We start from the raw sequence: 16,403 nt of genomic DNA, 5'->3' as shown, positions 1-16,403 counted from the left end.
GCCTAGAAATATTTTAGCTTCGAAATGCAGTAAATGCTTGAAATAACAGAATGAAAGAAAGAAAAAATATTTATTCGGCATTCTAATTGAATGTATGCCAAAACGGTTCCACTTCAGCATAATGCCGTAGCCAAGACTATGGCGCTGATTTTCAGTTGGAACCAATAAGGTAATCAGGTAACACATTAAATAAAAAATGGACACGAAATCTAAGCACATTTTGAATTTTCTGGTTAAGTATAACAGCTCAGTAAACATTCGTCATCACTAATTTAAGAGCCACGCTCTTGTCGCTATAGCACTTTGCATGTTACTTTTTAAGGGAAAATAGGGCAGTGGTTTCCCTCTTGCCTTTCGCCCCGCAGTACTCTGTCTGACGCGAGTGGGATGGCGCCCAGAGTAGTCTATTTCAAAGCCGTACTAGGACTCTTTTCCTCCGCCTCTGAATAGTACTGACAGTTACTGCTGCTTTCTGTCAGGTTCCAGGTTACAGTCCCTATGACTTGCCCCTTCCGTCCTGCATATATGAGTAATACATACATTATTACAATGATAATTTCTACCTCTTAAAGTTAATAATCAGTCATAAAATTTAAGTTATTATGCTCATAAAATGCATTTAAAATCGGTAATTAAAAAGGGTTGTAAAGTAAATAGTTGTGTTTCGCAAACCAACTACAAAGTTGGACACGTAGAACCTTGTCACAGTTAGCACCTGTGTTGATTTCATTTGCTATTGAATACGAAATTCAATGTTAGAATAGAATAGAATGCCACTGTGGCCATGTGCTACACCGACTTGCTTCTCGAACGCGGAGCGCGGAGCAGTTTTCACAAACACTTCAGGACCCCGATACCGACCCCGCCGCCGGCGTGGTCGATGACTTCCCTCATACAGCGATTAATTCTTTCAAATATTACCCTCTCCAGACGACGTTCTGAGCCGAGGTTCGCGCTCAACTGGGCACCCTCAGGCCTGTTGTCTTAAATTTTGTACCGGGTGAGAGCCCTCAGTGCTCCCTATTTGTCCGGCCAAGTAGTTAATGCCATTTGCGGCAAATCTACAATAAGTCACGTCAAAAAAATAAAAACAAAAGTAACATTGCACGTAAGGGGTTGATATCTATTTTCAGTTAAGTACACAGTGATCGTGTGAAGCAGTGGATCCAGCTACTTTTTTTAGGATTTCTTTCCCGGCGAATATTCTAGTAATAACTAGTATATCTAGTTTAAACTTGAATTACTAGTCAGCACGGCACACGGTTGTTACTTCACTCTCACCTAGAGTTGGGATACTTAGTGAGCTGACTCAATTATCTGAGTCAAGTCACGTCAAAAATAAAAATAAAATTATGGTCAGTCACAGTTTACATTTTTTTTTTCAAAGCTAATTAAAGATAGAAAGTAAGAACCGTTTATTATGGAAGGATTATTTTATATTTCTATTAGGTCTGGTTTTTTACAGAAGCGACTGCTAAAATTCCAATTTTAGACAGGCAGTCGCGAAGGGAAAACCAGCCCAATACAGGTTAGGTCACATACCTCCGAAAATGCATGTCTCAGGAATGTGGTTTTCCTCACGATGTTTTCCTTCACCGCTGAGCCCGTGATAATCATTTATGATAAAAATATGAATTCGAAAATAAATTCGACAGTCATTGGTTTAGGTCTGTGCTGGATTCGAACCTGCGACCTCAAAGTGAGAGGCAAGCGTTCTACCAACAGGGCTTACCCTCTTTCTGGCATATTATGTGAAATTAAAAAATAATAAGACTTCCCCAGGCAAGTTAGAAACATCTCGATCTGAATAATCAATAATCGATTGTTAGAACAACTTATTTATTTAATTAAATAGATATACCAACAGTGCACATATTGTAAAGTTATAAAATTAAAGTCTTAAGTTTTTTTTATATGTGGCCCAATTAGAGGTACACACGGCATTCACAGTTACAACAACAAAACGTATATAAGTATATAAGTATAAAATTATATAAGTATAAAATTTAAACAGATATTATCTCCGAAATGAAAACAGCCATAAACCTTAACAAACATAAATAAGAGTTATAAATATAACGTAACCATATAACACCACCATAAGGTTCATCATATCCATCTTTGGACTTCGTATCAACAGTGGCTGCAAGTTGTCTTTGATTACTTGTGGCTTTGCCGACCCCTTTAGCGATTACGGGCGTGAGTTTATGTATGTATGTATGTAAACATATAGAGCAAAAATAAGTATTGTTGGAGTCCTTTGTTTCTTAATTGATGACACCAAATAACACCATAAAATAACTTTAAATGTATTACTACACACGTTAGGAGGATACGCGTGCACATAAACCTTTGGCCCTGAAATAAATATAATAAACTTTAGATACACTTACTAACATATATTATTATTCTTTGTCACGTATACGCGTGACTTGCATTGTAAGAAAGAAAGAAAGAAAAACAAACTTACACAAAGCAGTCTTTCGGTTTAAAGTGATTGAGTGAGTGATGTTAATAAACTTAATAATTCATTAAAATAACATTAATAGGGAAAAGATAGCGCAAAATATTTCCTTCCCAATAGACTTTCTGGTTGGACCACTGGGAATTTTGACTTCTCAGTAAAACAAAATTCTCAATAGTCCTACTCGTATAATAGACCTAGGTAATTGATAGACAACCTACATAGTGAACTTCCGACTTGACTATTGAGAAGGAAATTCCCAATAGTTCAACTGGTAAGACTACTCGGTAAGACTACTGGGAATAGGGGAAATATTAATGTTAGTGTTACGTACAAATGAATTATTGATTGATTGATTGAAATGAGTTGACTCATTGAGTCAGCTAGCACAACACTAGTGCTTCTCGAACCTTCATTCATAGAACCTTAGGAACTGTCAGTTATGTGGTAACACCTAAAGGTTAAGTATAGTCCTATAGCCTTAGTACTTACATCCACTTAGGTCTTGACTTGTGACCTAAAATCATCCGTACGGTGAATCGGAAATTGTTGGCATAGAATTTTCTTGCAGCTTCTTTTCCCCGGCTATACAGATTGTGAGAAGCTGCAGTAGTTTTAGGCGGATGAGACTTTCGTTATGTAAAAATTGACGATTCAAAGTGTAACTATGTTACTTACTGAATAAAGATATTTTTGAATTTGAAAGATTTAAAGATATTTTTGAAATATCATCATCAATTTAAGAGCCACGCTCTTGTCGGTGTAGCATTTTCCATTCCAGTCTATCAAAAACCAATTCCTTGACTTCCCTATAAGACACGACGTTAAGCTTTTCTTTAATCTGTTCCATGTAAGCTCTTCTTGGTCTTCCCCTTCCTCTCTTTTCTTCTAGCATTCCTTCTATGATGTTTTTAATAAATTCGTCGTGTCTTATTAGGTGTCCAATCATCTTGCCTCTTCTGTCCTCAATGATTCTCAGTATTTGTCTCTTTTCCCTTACTCTTACTAGCACTTCATCATTTGTAACCCTTTCTGTCCACAATTCAAAACCACATTTCAAAAGCCTCGAGTCTCTCTCTGTCCTTCTGTGTCAGTGTCCAAGTTTCACGCATCCATAGAGGGCTATACTATACACTTCTGCCTACAGGCGTGAATAGTTATGTTATGTTAAGTAATCTTAAGTACAAGTAAATAATAATTAACATACTTAAACAAGTTATGTATGTTACATAATTACTTTACATTGAATCATATTCCTAAATAAATATTTTGAGACCGTTTTCTAATACAGGATGTTAGACCTCGTAATGAATGCTGAGGGAGATGAGTCAGACCATGATTCTGAGTTAACATTTTTAATTTTATTTTTTAAGTACACTTAATGGACCCGATTCCCGCAGACACTTAATTTTATCAATCAATAATACTTTATTGCACAACAACATATACAAAGGACATAAACATACGAATAAAAACATAAGTACAATAGGCGGCCTTATTGCTAAATAGCAATTTCTGCCAGGCAACCTTAGGATGAAAGAAGTTAATGCATTGGAGCACGGGCTGGTGCAATAAACATATAATGACACGAACAATAATAAAAAGAAAAAAAAATAAGAAAATTATATATATTTTTTTTATGTTTTACCCGTCATTTTCTTATCCCCGAAAAGTAAAGGGACGGATGATTGACAACTACTTATTAATTTTAAAATACATGGATAATCCGGGCGAAGAAAACACGCATATCGCTGATATTTATATCATTAAAGTATTATATTGTTTTTTTTTTTTTTCAATATTATACTTACCTCCTATAATCATTACTAACATAGTGTGTAAGATTTTCTTTTGTACTAACCATCTATGGACTTTTTTGTCTACAAATAAATTATTTTTTATTTTATTTTTATTTTTTATTAATTTAAAACCGACAGAGGGATTGCGTCCTCTAACATGATGGACTAATGTTATGGGCGATAGGCTGATCCCTTATCACCATAAGGTTCATCATATCCATCTTAGGACTTCGTATCAACAGTGGCTGCAAGTTGTCTTTGATTACTTGTGGCTCTGCCCACCCCATTTGGGATTACGGGCGTGAGTTTATGTATGTGTATGTATGTTTTATTAATTTACATACATACATACACATACATAAACTCACGCCCGTAATACCTAATGGGGTGGGCAGAGCCACAAGCAATCAAAGACAACTTGCAGCCACCGTTGATACGTTGGTTTTAATTTATTGTTAGGTAAACCACTGGTACCGTAAAATCACAATACGGTTTGTCTTGGCCTCTTCAGTTCCTTCGCCTTACAAACAGCATTATTTAAAGGTGACCGGCGGATCTGACGTCAAGTTGGCCGGTCACCCGGTTGGCCGGTCACCCGGTCCGCCGGTTTGGACCGGCTGTCCCCGGTTGAGAAGCAAGCCGGTTTACCACAGACGACGCCCAGAGCCGAGGTTCGCGCCGATCTGAGCACCCTCAGGCCTATTGTGTTAAACGTTGTACCGGGTGAGAGCTTTCAGCGCTCCCCATTTGTCCGGCCAAGTAGTTAATATCATCTGCGGTAAATCTACAATAAGTCACGTCAAAAAAAATAATAATAAAAAAAACATGTACATCACGCTATATATTACCTAAGGGGCTAGCAGACAGTATAGACATTCAGTTATCGAAACTGAACAGTTTAACAACAACATTCATCTTCTCCTTCTACCGTGTGGGTTGTGAGGTGGATTACCAACCTCATCAACCCTGGTGTCAGGGTTCCTATTGAACCCCCAAAGGCCCCTGACATGGCTCATATAACGACTACGTACTTACATCAATAAGTAGTAACAGCTTAACGTGTCTTCCGAAGCACGGGTCATCTTACTTTCAGACAATCAGGTGATCAGTTACTTAGCAACTTAGGGATCACAATGTGAATTTTGTGATATGTCCCCACCGGGATTCGAACCCGGGTCCTCCGGATCGTGAGCCCAAGGCTCAACCACTGGACCACGGAGGCCGTTCAGAATAGCATATTTACGCATAAAGTAATTGAAACTTATAGTTTTATGGTCAATTTATGGTCTTAGGTTCAAAGCCCTACAGGTCACGGCCCAAGACCCACTTACCTAGGTTCATGATGAAATTCCTAAGTGTATGCGCATATAAAGTACTATTTCGATAGTCATTATTGTAACTATGTAGTTAGGTACTTAAAGTTGACCTATTATGGAAATATTTCACTTAACTTCTTCTCTCGTGGTTGTGAGGTGGCTTACCAACCTCATCAACCCTTATTGAGCCGCCAAAGGCCCCTGACATGACTCATGTAACGACTAATTACTTACATCAGTAAGTAGTAACCGGGACCAACGGCTTAACGTGCTTTGAAGCACGAATCATCTTACTTTCGGACAATCAGGTGATCAGACTGTAATGTCCTAACCAAACTAGGGATCACAAAGTCATTTTTGTGATATGTCCTCACCGGGATACGAACCCGGGACCTCCGGATCGTGAGCGCTCAACGCTCAATAACTGGACCACGGAAGCCGTTAACAAGAAAACATGTCTACTTCAAAGAAAAAAAGAACTTTAAGTATATCCAGTTCAACTGAAATCTTATTAACAGTTATTTAAATTACAATTACTTTAAGGAAAAGAAGATGCACTTGCATCGTTCGCATTATGTGGCCATAATAGGCGGCCATTGGTCCAATTTCGACATAAATGGCCAAGAGATGATACGAATGGACTGCGAATGATTTGTGCAAGTTCAAGATCGAAATGCAGAATTCGGAATGGATTGCAGCAGTGACCGACTGGGAGAGGATGTGGCATAAAATGACGCACAAAATAAATAAATAAATAAATAAATAAATAAAAACTTTTTAGAATACGTATGTGAATACACACTTAATTTAGTATTTTGACGTGACTTATTGTAGATTTGCCGCAGATGGCATTAACTAGTTGGCCGGACAAATGGGGAGCGCTGTAGGCTCTCACCCGGTACAACGTTTATGACAACAGGCCTGAGGGTGCCCAGTAGGGCGCGTACCTCGGTTCAGGGCGTCGTCTGAGTGGAAAAATATTTTAAAGAATTAATCGACCCTAGTGGGTCTATAGCGATAAGCGCTGATTGAGGGAAATCGTCGACCACGCCGGCGGGGTCGGTATCGGTCAAACGTCAAACGCGAGCCTATATTTATTACAAAAAATCAAATCAAATCAAATATACTTTATTGCACACAACATACAAAACAAATTTACACAAATGGACGATAGATCAGATACAGTACAATCTGGCAGCCTTATTGCTAAGCAGCAATTTCTTCCAGGCAACCAGTGGAAAGGAAACATTTATTACAATTTGGTGCGGGACAGTGCAACATCTTGTATAAAATTATAAAATACTAACATAAAAAAAAGAAATGAAAATAATAAGAATAAAATTAAAAAATAAATAAATAAATAAAGAATAAAAATAAAATCAAAGAAATCCCGTACCGGGGTTCGAACCGACGCTCTCCGGTTGAGGAGCAAGCCGATGTACTACAGGACCACAGTAACTGACAATCCAATTGAGCAGTAAATAACGAGAAAAAAAAAATAATTTAAAAATAAAACCAAATGGTTTTAGTTCTTCCTGCATTTCAGTGAACTACAGTGAATGGAAGGTTATACCCTGCGTCACGGAATATTTGATACCAGTTCTGTAAGATTATTCTAGAAATTGTTTATTTTTTTTAAATAAAAATATGAGTTCTGCATGCCGGAGGCACAATAGTGTAGAGATGTAAAGCGTCCCTATTCCCGGATGTCCTTCAGACATCTGTCACTGTCAGTGTCAAATTATTACTATGTACGCTGTGTTTAAATCCGATATTGAAACCGTGTAATTTTGGAAATAAAAGGCTAGTAGGCTAGACTTTGTATGGAAATACTGTCCTGAGACGTCATCAATAAAATCGGTCAAACGTCGTACTCATTGTTACTTGATTCATAAATAAATCTTCTTCTATCGTGTGGGCTGTGAGGTGGATAACCAACCTCATCAACCTTGGTGTCAGGGTTATTATTGCGCCGCCAAAGGCCCCTGACATGGCTCATGTAACGACTACGTACTTACATCAGTAAGTAGTAACCGGGACCGAGCTTAACGTGGCTTCCGAAGCACGGATCTTTTTACTTTTTGGACAATCAGGTGATCAGCTTGTAATGTCCTAACCAAACTAGGGATCACAAAGTGATTTATGTGATATGTCCCCACCGGGATTCGAACCCGGGACCTCCGGATCGTGAGCCCAACGCTTAAACCAGTGGACCACGGAGGGCGTTATTCGTTTATTAATACCACGTGTGACTTCTGTTAGACGAACGTGATAGTTGAGCCGTATCGCCGTCTAATGATCGAGCCAACTATGTTATGAAAAGTTCATAGCAGATTACCGCAACCGAACAAAATTCCCGTCACCGCCTTTTTAAAAAGGTTGGGAAACGTTCTTCTATGCTGTTCTGGGAGCAAATAAAAAACATAGAACACGTTCAGCTGCTTCTCTTCCCGGGCATGTCGTAAAAACCGACAGAGGGATTGTGTCCTCTAACATGATGGACTAATGTCATGGGCGATAGGCTGATCCCTTATCACCATAAGGTTTATCATGTCCAGCTTACGACATCGTATCAACAGTGGCTGCAAGTTGTCTTTGATTACTTGTGGCTCTGCCCACCCCATTAGGGATTACGGGCGTAAGTTTATGTAGTTTATGTATGAAAACGTTCCCGTTCGAAAAAGAAGAAATCAAAATAAAAACAAATGAAATAATATGCCAGTTCCAAATTAAAAATAATAAAGTCGTGACACAGATTCACGGTGTTATTCCGTCTGTAATAATAATTAAATAATAAAATAAACATTACGAACCCTAACACATTATTATTCTGATCAAAATAAAGAGAAGCAACATATTTCTAAACATAATGTGATCCAAATATCAGGCAACAAATAGTTTCATATATGCTTGTGCCATTACATTACATTTTTGAATAATTATGTACCCAGATATGAGAAAATAGGTAATTATCACGTTAAAAGTGAACAACGCCATCTATCGTGTGTTTGGGGAACGTCGATTGGAAAGTCACACATTATAATTACTACAACCTTGCTCCAATGTTACCCTTTCATTCTAAAAGGAGATTTAAGGTCAGAATTTGGATCACCATGAGAAAGGAACAATACTACATATTCGATAATAAATAATTTATTTTCAAACCAAGACCTTCCTGTCACGTAAAAATTTATAACTTTTAAAAATATCAAAAATACCTGCGTTTTAAATATAGAATCAGCCTTAATTTCATTTCAATGTGGAACGAGTACGATAATAAAAAAATAGAATAGAACGAAATGAAACGGAACGGAATTATTATTTTTATGATTTTGGTTTGTTTTTCTTGTTTTTTTTTTGTTAATGATTTTTGATATTGTTTTTTTTTGTTTTGTTTTTTCTTTTTTTTCTGTGTATTGATTTCCGTGTGGTGTCTGTCTGTGTCTGTGGTGTCCGGAAGTAATAAATGTTTCTTTCTTTCTTTCTTTCTTTCAAATCGGCTGATTATCTTAGTTGTTTCCGAATACATCCCGTTTAGGGACGGTACGGAAATATCGGCGCCCGAAGGACGTAACATACGATCCCGAGGACCCGATCACTCTAGCCATAGAGGCGGCCAATCAGCTCGCGACAACAAACACTTCAGAAACCCGATACCGACCCCGCCGGCTTCGATTTTGGATCATCTTAGACTGGCTTCTATTTCTAGATTAGTATTTTACAATTTATCTTTGTCTCAGTCAAACACCCTGTTATAAAAATAGCTAGAATATAGGTTTATTACCCACTTAGGTAACCTATTAATCAATACACTATAAATAAATATCAATAATGGTAATTTTCTTGTATTTTCTTGTAATTGATGATTTTAATGACACTTTAAAACGATCTGCCATGTAATTTGAATGATCGTGTTAACTACAAATGAATTGACTTAAATTGTAAACTGATTTTATCGATAATAATGTCAGTCATCATCATCATCATCATCAGCCCATTAACGTCCCCACTGCTGGGGTACCGGCCTTCCCTATGGATGGATAGGGAGATCGGCCCTTTAACCACCTCGCGAGCCCAGTGCGGATTGATGGTTATTAACGACTGCTAATGCAGCCGGGACCAACGGCTTAACGTGCCTTCCGAAGCACGGAGGAGCTCGAGATGAAAACTTTTTTTTTTGTGGACACCCATCCTATGACCGGCCTTTGCGAAAGTTGCTTAACTTCAAAAATCGCAGACCGAGCGCGTTAACCGCTGCGCCACCGAGCTCCTCAATAATTTCAATATATCTTCTTTTTTGTAATGATTAGTTATAATACCTATATTATGGTTATGGTTTGAAATCATTTGGCTTTGGCGTCACAACCATTGATGTAATAACATAACGCCGCGGCTTATGCTCAGTGAGCCTATCTAGATTCAGATTCAGATTCTTTATTTGCATTGAACATAGGTACATAAAATTGGTGTTACAGGTTGGTGTTATAGTTAGTTCTCTACGTTCCACCTACACATAGGTATACAAATATTTAAATAATGTTTAGAATTAAATGTAAAAGCACATATGAAAATTACAAAAAAAAAAATAATTTGAGATTAAATTAGATACTTACATGGCAAACTTCAGTAATAATTAGGTATTCGTGAATCGCCTATCGCCATATCTATCTAAATCTAATCTTGCCTACAAGACCCCACTGCTGGGCAAAGGCCTCCCCCTCCTCCTTCCATTTTTCGCGGTCCAGTGCGCACTCCGGCCAGTCCCTCCGGCAAGCGTCCAAGTCGTCACGCCATCTCTTTCGAGGTCTACCACGACGCCTGTACCCGTCATGAGGCACCCAATGCGTGACGATCCGTGCGCACCGCTCAGGGTGCATGCGACAAACATGTCCGGCCCAATCCCATAAAGTGGCGGACTTATGTCCCACATCCGCGAAACCAGTTTTATACATTATATGTTAGTGACATCGTAACGAATACTGAGGGGGATGATTCAGACCATGATTCTGAGTTAATATCAAGGGGAATTTTCCATCGCAAAAGTTAAAATAATTAATAAAAAAAAACACAAATAACATGAGTTTTGTGACGGAAAATTCTACTTGAAATTATCTCAGAATCATGGTCTGAATCACGCCCCTCAGTGTTCGTTATGATGTCGCTAACACCCTGTATAAATTTATGTTTGTATGTTTTGAATCAGAAATCAGAATCATTTATTCAACGTAATTATCATGGATAAACTTGTTGAAGGTCAATGTAACATTTTTGAATTTACGTCATTTCGCAAGGTGTTATGGCTGAGGAGAAGAAATGACAAGAAACTGCAACAGCAACACATCTTTTAAAAACCAATGAGGATATACATTACAAGTTATTGATTAACTAGAGGAACACATTCAATACCAGACATTTTTATCATTTAGGTAGTCATTAATCTTATAATAAGCTTTTTTACATAAAGTAAGCTTCACATGAACTTTAAATTTATTTTCTGACAAATTTAAAATATTATCTGGTATTTTATTGTAAAAACGTATACATAACCCCAAAAAAGATGAATTTAATTTACTTAATCTAGAGTTTTGAATAGCAATTTTATGTTTATTTCTTGTATTGTACCTAAGTATGCCTTTCACAGTTTCTCGGAAGGAGAGATAATTTTTTACGTACATATACATAATGTTTTCATATATATATTGACTTGCGAATTACCATGTGTCTAATGGATTAATGTTACTTGAACTATTTATAAAGTAAACAATTAAAAAGCCGTTAATATTAGGTACTTACTGCGCGTGTGCGTTGTAAAATTATTCCTCCAAACAATATTTGTATTACACAATATTACATAACATAAGCTCACGACTATAACCCAATTGGGGTAGTGAGAGGTACAGCCATCGCAAGATGAACTAAGTACCCACACCTCACCGAGCTTTCTGTTAGACCAACGTGATGGGTGAGCCGTATCGCCGTCTATAATGGTCGAGCCAACTGTGTCAGTCTTCTTCTTCTATCGTGTGGGTTGTGAGGTGGCTTACCAACCCCATCAACCCTGGTGTCAGGGTCACTATTGAACCGCCAAAGGCCCCTGACATAGCTCATGTAACGACTACTAACTTTCATTATAGTAAGTAATAACCGGGACCAACGGCTTAACGTGCCTTCCGAAGCACGGATCATCTTACTTTCGGACAATCAAGTGATCAGCCTGTAATATGCTAACCAAACTAGAATTCAAAAAGTGACTTTCGTGATATGTCCCCACCGGGATTTGAACCGGGGACCACCGGATCGTGAGCCGAACGCTCAAACCACTGGACCACGGAGGCTGTTAACTGTGTTAGTGAAAACTGCACAGTAAGCCTTAGTCCATCTGTTGTCTTCCCGTCTAAATATAATACCTCCTGTAAATCTATGTATGCCTTAATAACAGCCTCCGCAGTCTAGTGGTTAGAGCGTTAGGCTCACGATCTGGAGGTCCGGGTTCGACTCCCGATGGGGACATTGTCGAAATCACTTTGTGAGACTGTCCTTTGTTTGGTAAGGACTTTTCAGGCTTGAATCACCTGATTGTCCGAAAAAGTAAAATGATTCCGTGCTTCGGATGGCACGTTAAGCCATTGGTCCCGGCTATCAGCCGTAAAAACACATCCACCAACCCGCATTGGAGCAGCGTGGTGGAGTATGCTCCATACCCCCTCCGGTTGATTGAGGGGAGGCCTGTGCCCAGCAGTGGGACGTATATAGGCTATTTATGTATATGTTATTATGTATGCCTTAATATAATAAAAAAAAAAACATTTTTTAATTATTTTATTTCTCTTTCCCCCAGAGCATAGCCAACGTGGTATCCTCGCAGAGCTTCTTCACCCGAATCGGCTTAAACAACCTCATCGGCCTGACCAACGCCAAGCCCCTGGTGAAGATGACAGCAAGGGAGTTCATGATGGGCTACAAGTCTGAGCTGATGACCCTGGGCAACACCTTCATGCCGGGATGGATATACTTCGACAAGCTCGGCCTCATCGACCGGGTGAGTGGAAAACCTCAGTGGTCTAGTGACTCCCCCGGCCATCATCATCAGCCCATTAACGTCCCCACTGCTGGGGCACGGGCCTTCCCTATGGATGGATAGGGAGATCGGGCCTTAAACCACCACGCGGGCCCAGTGCGGATTGATGGTTATTAAGGACTGCTAATGCAGCCGAGACCAACAGCTTAACGTGCCTTTCGAAGCCCCCCGGCCACTTCATAAAAAACACCTCGTTTTACACAGACACTACACTACACATTGGCGCTATCGTACACGCGCATCTGTGTGACGTCTGACGCCACACGATTGAAGACTAAAGTAAGACCGAGGGGGTGAGGTAAACCTAGCTCAACCGCTGGTGGGAGCGGAGGCCGTTCTTTCTGTTAATTTCGATGATTCTCTATGTAAATAAAAAAAAAAACTTTATTTTTTGTATTTTTTTTATTGTATTACACCATCCCGCGCTCCATTGCAAACTTCTTTCACCCTAAGGTTGCCTGGTAGAAATTGCTGTTTAGCAATAAGGCCGCTTATTGTGCATATTTTATTAGTCTGTACGTGTCCTGTGTTTATGTTTTTGTGCTGTAAAGAATTATCGATTGATTAACTTATTGAATTCTCGGGTTTCGGGTTTAAGAACTTTCATCATCATCAATTTAAGAGCCACGCTCTTGTCGGTGCAGCATAACTAAGAACTAAAGAACTTTAAGAGATTAAGAAATTTATTTTCCTCCTAAAATTACATTCGCTAACATGAGAAAAAATTCACAAAATAATATAGAAATATAAAAAATAAGGTAGTAGTGAATTGAGATAAATTCTATTTTTCTCTTCCCCCAGATGTACGATTTCAATGGTGATTACGAGACAATCTTCACGGGAAAAGACGACGTGTCTAATGCTGGGCTAATCGACACGTACAAAGGGTCCACTGACTTACCCCAATGGGAGGGCAAGCACTGTTCCAACCTGCAGTACGCTTCCGATGGCACCAAGTTCAAAGGGGGAGTCAGCGCCAACGAATCCATTCTCTTCTTCAGAAAAAGTCTTTGCAGAGCTGCACCTTTGGTGAGTACTCTTTTTAAGGTGCAATGTATAAGTTTTTACAATAAGATTCCAATTGACATTCAGAATTTACCTTTCAAATGTTTTGAGACAATAATTACTTTAGAAGATATGAATGCATGGGATTAACTGTCTGAGAACTGATATTAGGCAGCAAAATTACTCATCACCAGCCCATTAACGTCCCCACTGCTGGGGCACGGGCCTTCCCTATGGATGGATAGTGAGATCGGGCCTTAAACCACCACGCGGGCCCAGTGCGGATTGGTGGTTATTAACGACTAATGCAGCCGGGACCAACGGCTTAACGTGCCTTTCGAAGCACGGAGGATCTCGAGATGAAAACATTTTTTTTTGTGGTCACCCATCCTTTGACCGGCCTTTGTGAAAGTTGCTTAACTTCAACAATCGCAGACCGAGCGCGTTTACCGCTGCGCCACCGAGCTCCTCGGTGTATACTGGGGTATTTACTTCCTAAAGAAAACACAGTGTCGACATTGACTAGACACTTGCTACATACCTTTAATAGTGTAGTTCACAGTGTCGCCACATTTGCGACATCACTCCCGCTGACTTTAGCCATCTTAACCACTAAAAGCGATAAAGTTATTTCGCTTAGACAATAATTACGACTGTTTTCACACAACACGTTCATTGTGTAACTGAAAATTAGATACCAAACCTTCACGTGCAATGTAATTTTTTAATAAACACATTGGAATTTAAGTACTTACAAAAATGTGCCCCACATATGGGACATGCGTACGAGTTTCAAATATATTGCCTCATATGTGGTTCATACACAATGAACGTGTTAATAAACCAAGTGAATCCTGGCCTAGTGAATTAGCACAATCACCGGGTGAGAGCCGCGCTCCCCATTTGTCCGGTCAAGTAGTCACTATAGGTCTCAAATCTGAATTTACAAGAATAGTAGATAATAGGTTACCTGACAACTTAGTGTAATGAGATACTTTTTACGAAACGTCAAAACGAAAATTTTCTTTGGAGTTTGTATGGAAATACTGTCCTGTGACGTCATCAATGAAAGCGTTCAAACGTCGAAAGTGTGTGATTTTGGCGGAAGGCAAGAGGGAAACCGCTGCCCTATTTTTCCCTAAAAAAGTAGCATGGAGAAATCTACACAGACAAGAGCGTGGCTCTTAAATAATTATTCACGTCACGCTAGATTCTATGCGGCTTTCAAACTTTTTTTTCAAATCTATCGAGAATTATACCTAGATGATAAATAATAATTGCGATATTTAGAGATGCAATGATTCTTATTTTTTTATATTATTTCTTTAGATAAGTACCTATATATTATTTATTATTCTTTTTTTTTGTTATGTTGGTATCATTATAAATGTTTATTGCACCAGCCCGTGCTCCAATGAATAATCTTCTTTCACCCTAAGGTTGCCTGGCAGAAATTGCTGTTTAGCAATAAGGCCGCCTATTGTGCCTATGTTTTATTTGTATGTTTATGTCCTTTGTATATGTTGTTGTGCAATAAAGTATTATTGATTGATTGATTGATTCTTAAATATTTCACTAATTTCCTCGCTTTTTGATCGCTTTCAGTGTAACAAGAACTTTAAGGAAACTCTGCAACTCATTTCGTTTGCCCTTTTCTATATTAAGTTTATTATTATAAAAAGTAATTTGCAATCCATACTATAGGTAGCACTTATAACATTTTATTCATGCAATACTTACATCGACTTCAATAGCTCTGCAATGTTCGAGAAAAATCGATAAGTTAAGCAATGTACTTTTACGCTGGTTTGGAAGCGAACAAAAACATACTTAACGCGAAGATTATATTCAATAAAATTGCCGGAACATAATGACATGTTTAGATATGGAAAAACATAGGAATGGACTTTATGACGCCAGATATGGTATTCTATATATTTGTGTTTTGACGTATTTTAGTGTAGGTATTTAATTTGACTATGTTATATATTTTATTAACATTGGAACTATTATAAAAAGAAATATATTTTAATATGCTTATAAAAATTTAATTAATAGAACGGGTTATAAGGAGAAAAAGAAAATATTTTGTATGAACAAACAACCTTGAACTGCGTCCAACCGTTATAAATAATAATTATAATTAGTTAATTATTCAAAACTTATTTTATAACATAATATAAGCTCGCAACTGTGAAGAATATATTTCTGACTACCCCATCAAGTATATTCTTCACAAAATGAAACGATCGATGAATGTGAATGTTAACGACCTCTGTGGTCCAGTGGTTGAGCGAGCCTCACGATCCGGAGATCCCAGGTTCGATTCCCGGTGGGGACATATCTTGGCCCCTCCAACCTCTTTCTTCTATGCCGTGAAGAAACCCTTTTAACTATTTGGGGCAATTAACGTAAAAAAAAAAATATTTTTTAAATTGAGTCTGTTTGTCCATTTTACCATTATGTAAACTTGTCAATTAAGTACACCTTTTATTCGACATTGCCGAATTTGCAAAGAGTTAGGCATAAGTTATTATCGAAGGGTTCCTCATAAAAATATTTTTTTTTACATATTTATGCGGTATATAGAAATAACATGGGATATTTTAAATATCTTTACTCCTTATATTTTAATTAGTTTTAACAAAATCCTCTAACCCGACAGACATCATAAACCATCCTCCTTTCATACCATAAACAATCGAATTCCCATTCATTATCCTTCCATAGCATTCTCACTT

General features: G+C 38.2%; 1 protein-coding gene across 3 annotated transcripts in view; it reads left to right on the top strand.

Annotated features, from left to right (window-relative positions):
- LOC126379146 (scavenger receptor class B member 1-like) overlaps window positions 1–16,403 on the top strand; it is a 149,889-nt gene that overhangs the window by 76,429 nt on the left and 57,057 nt on the right. For all 3 annotated transcript variants that reach the window (XR_007568268.1, XM_050027789.1, XM_050027788.1), the window contains exons 5-6: window positions 12,418–12,618; window positions 13,459–13,686. Coding sequence is in view for 2 of the 3 variants with exons in the window: in XM_050027789.1 (XP_049883746.1) it covers window positions 12,418–12,618; window positions 13,459–13,686 (429 nt within the window). In the remaining variant the exon portion in view is untranslated. The remainder of the gene's footprint in view (window positions 1–12,417; window positions 12,619–13,458; window positions 13,687–16,403) is intronic.

Source organism: Pectinophora gossypiella, chromosome 28 (assembly GCF_024362695.1).
Source record: "Pectinophora gossypiella chromosome 28, ilPecGoss1.1, whole genome shotgun sequence".
In the NCBI taxonomy this organism is placed as follows: domain Eukaryota; kingdom Metazoa; phylum Arthropoda; class Insecta; order Lepidoptera; family Gelechiidae; genus Pectinophora; species Pectinophora gossypiella.
This window is presented reverse-complemented; position numbering and strand designations above follow the sequence as displayed.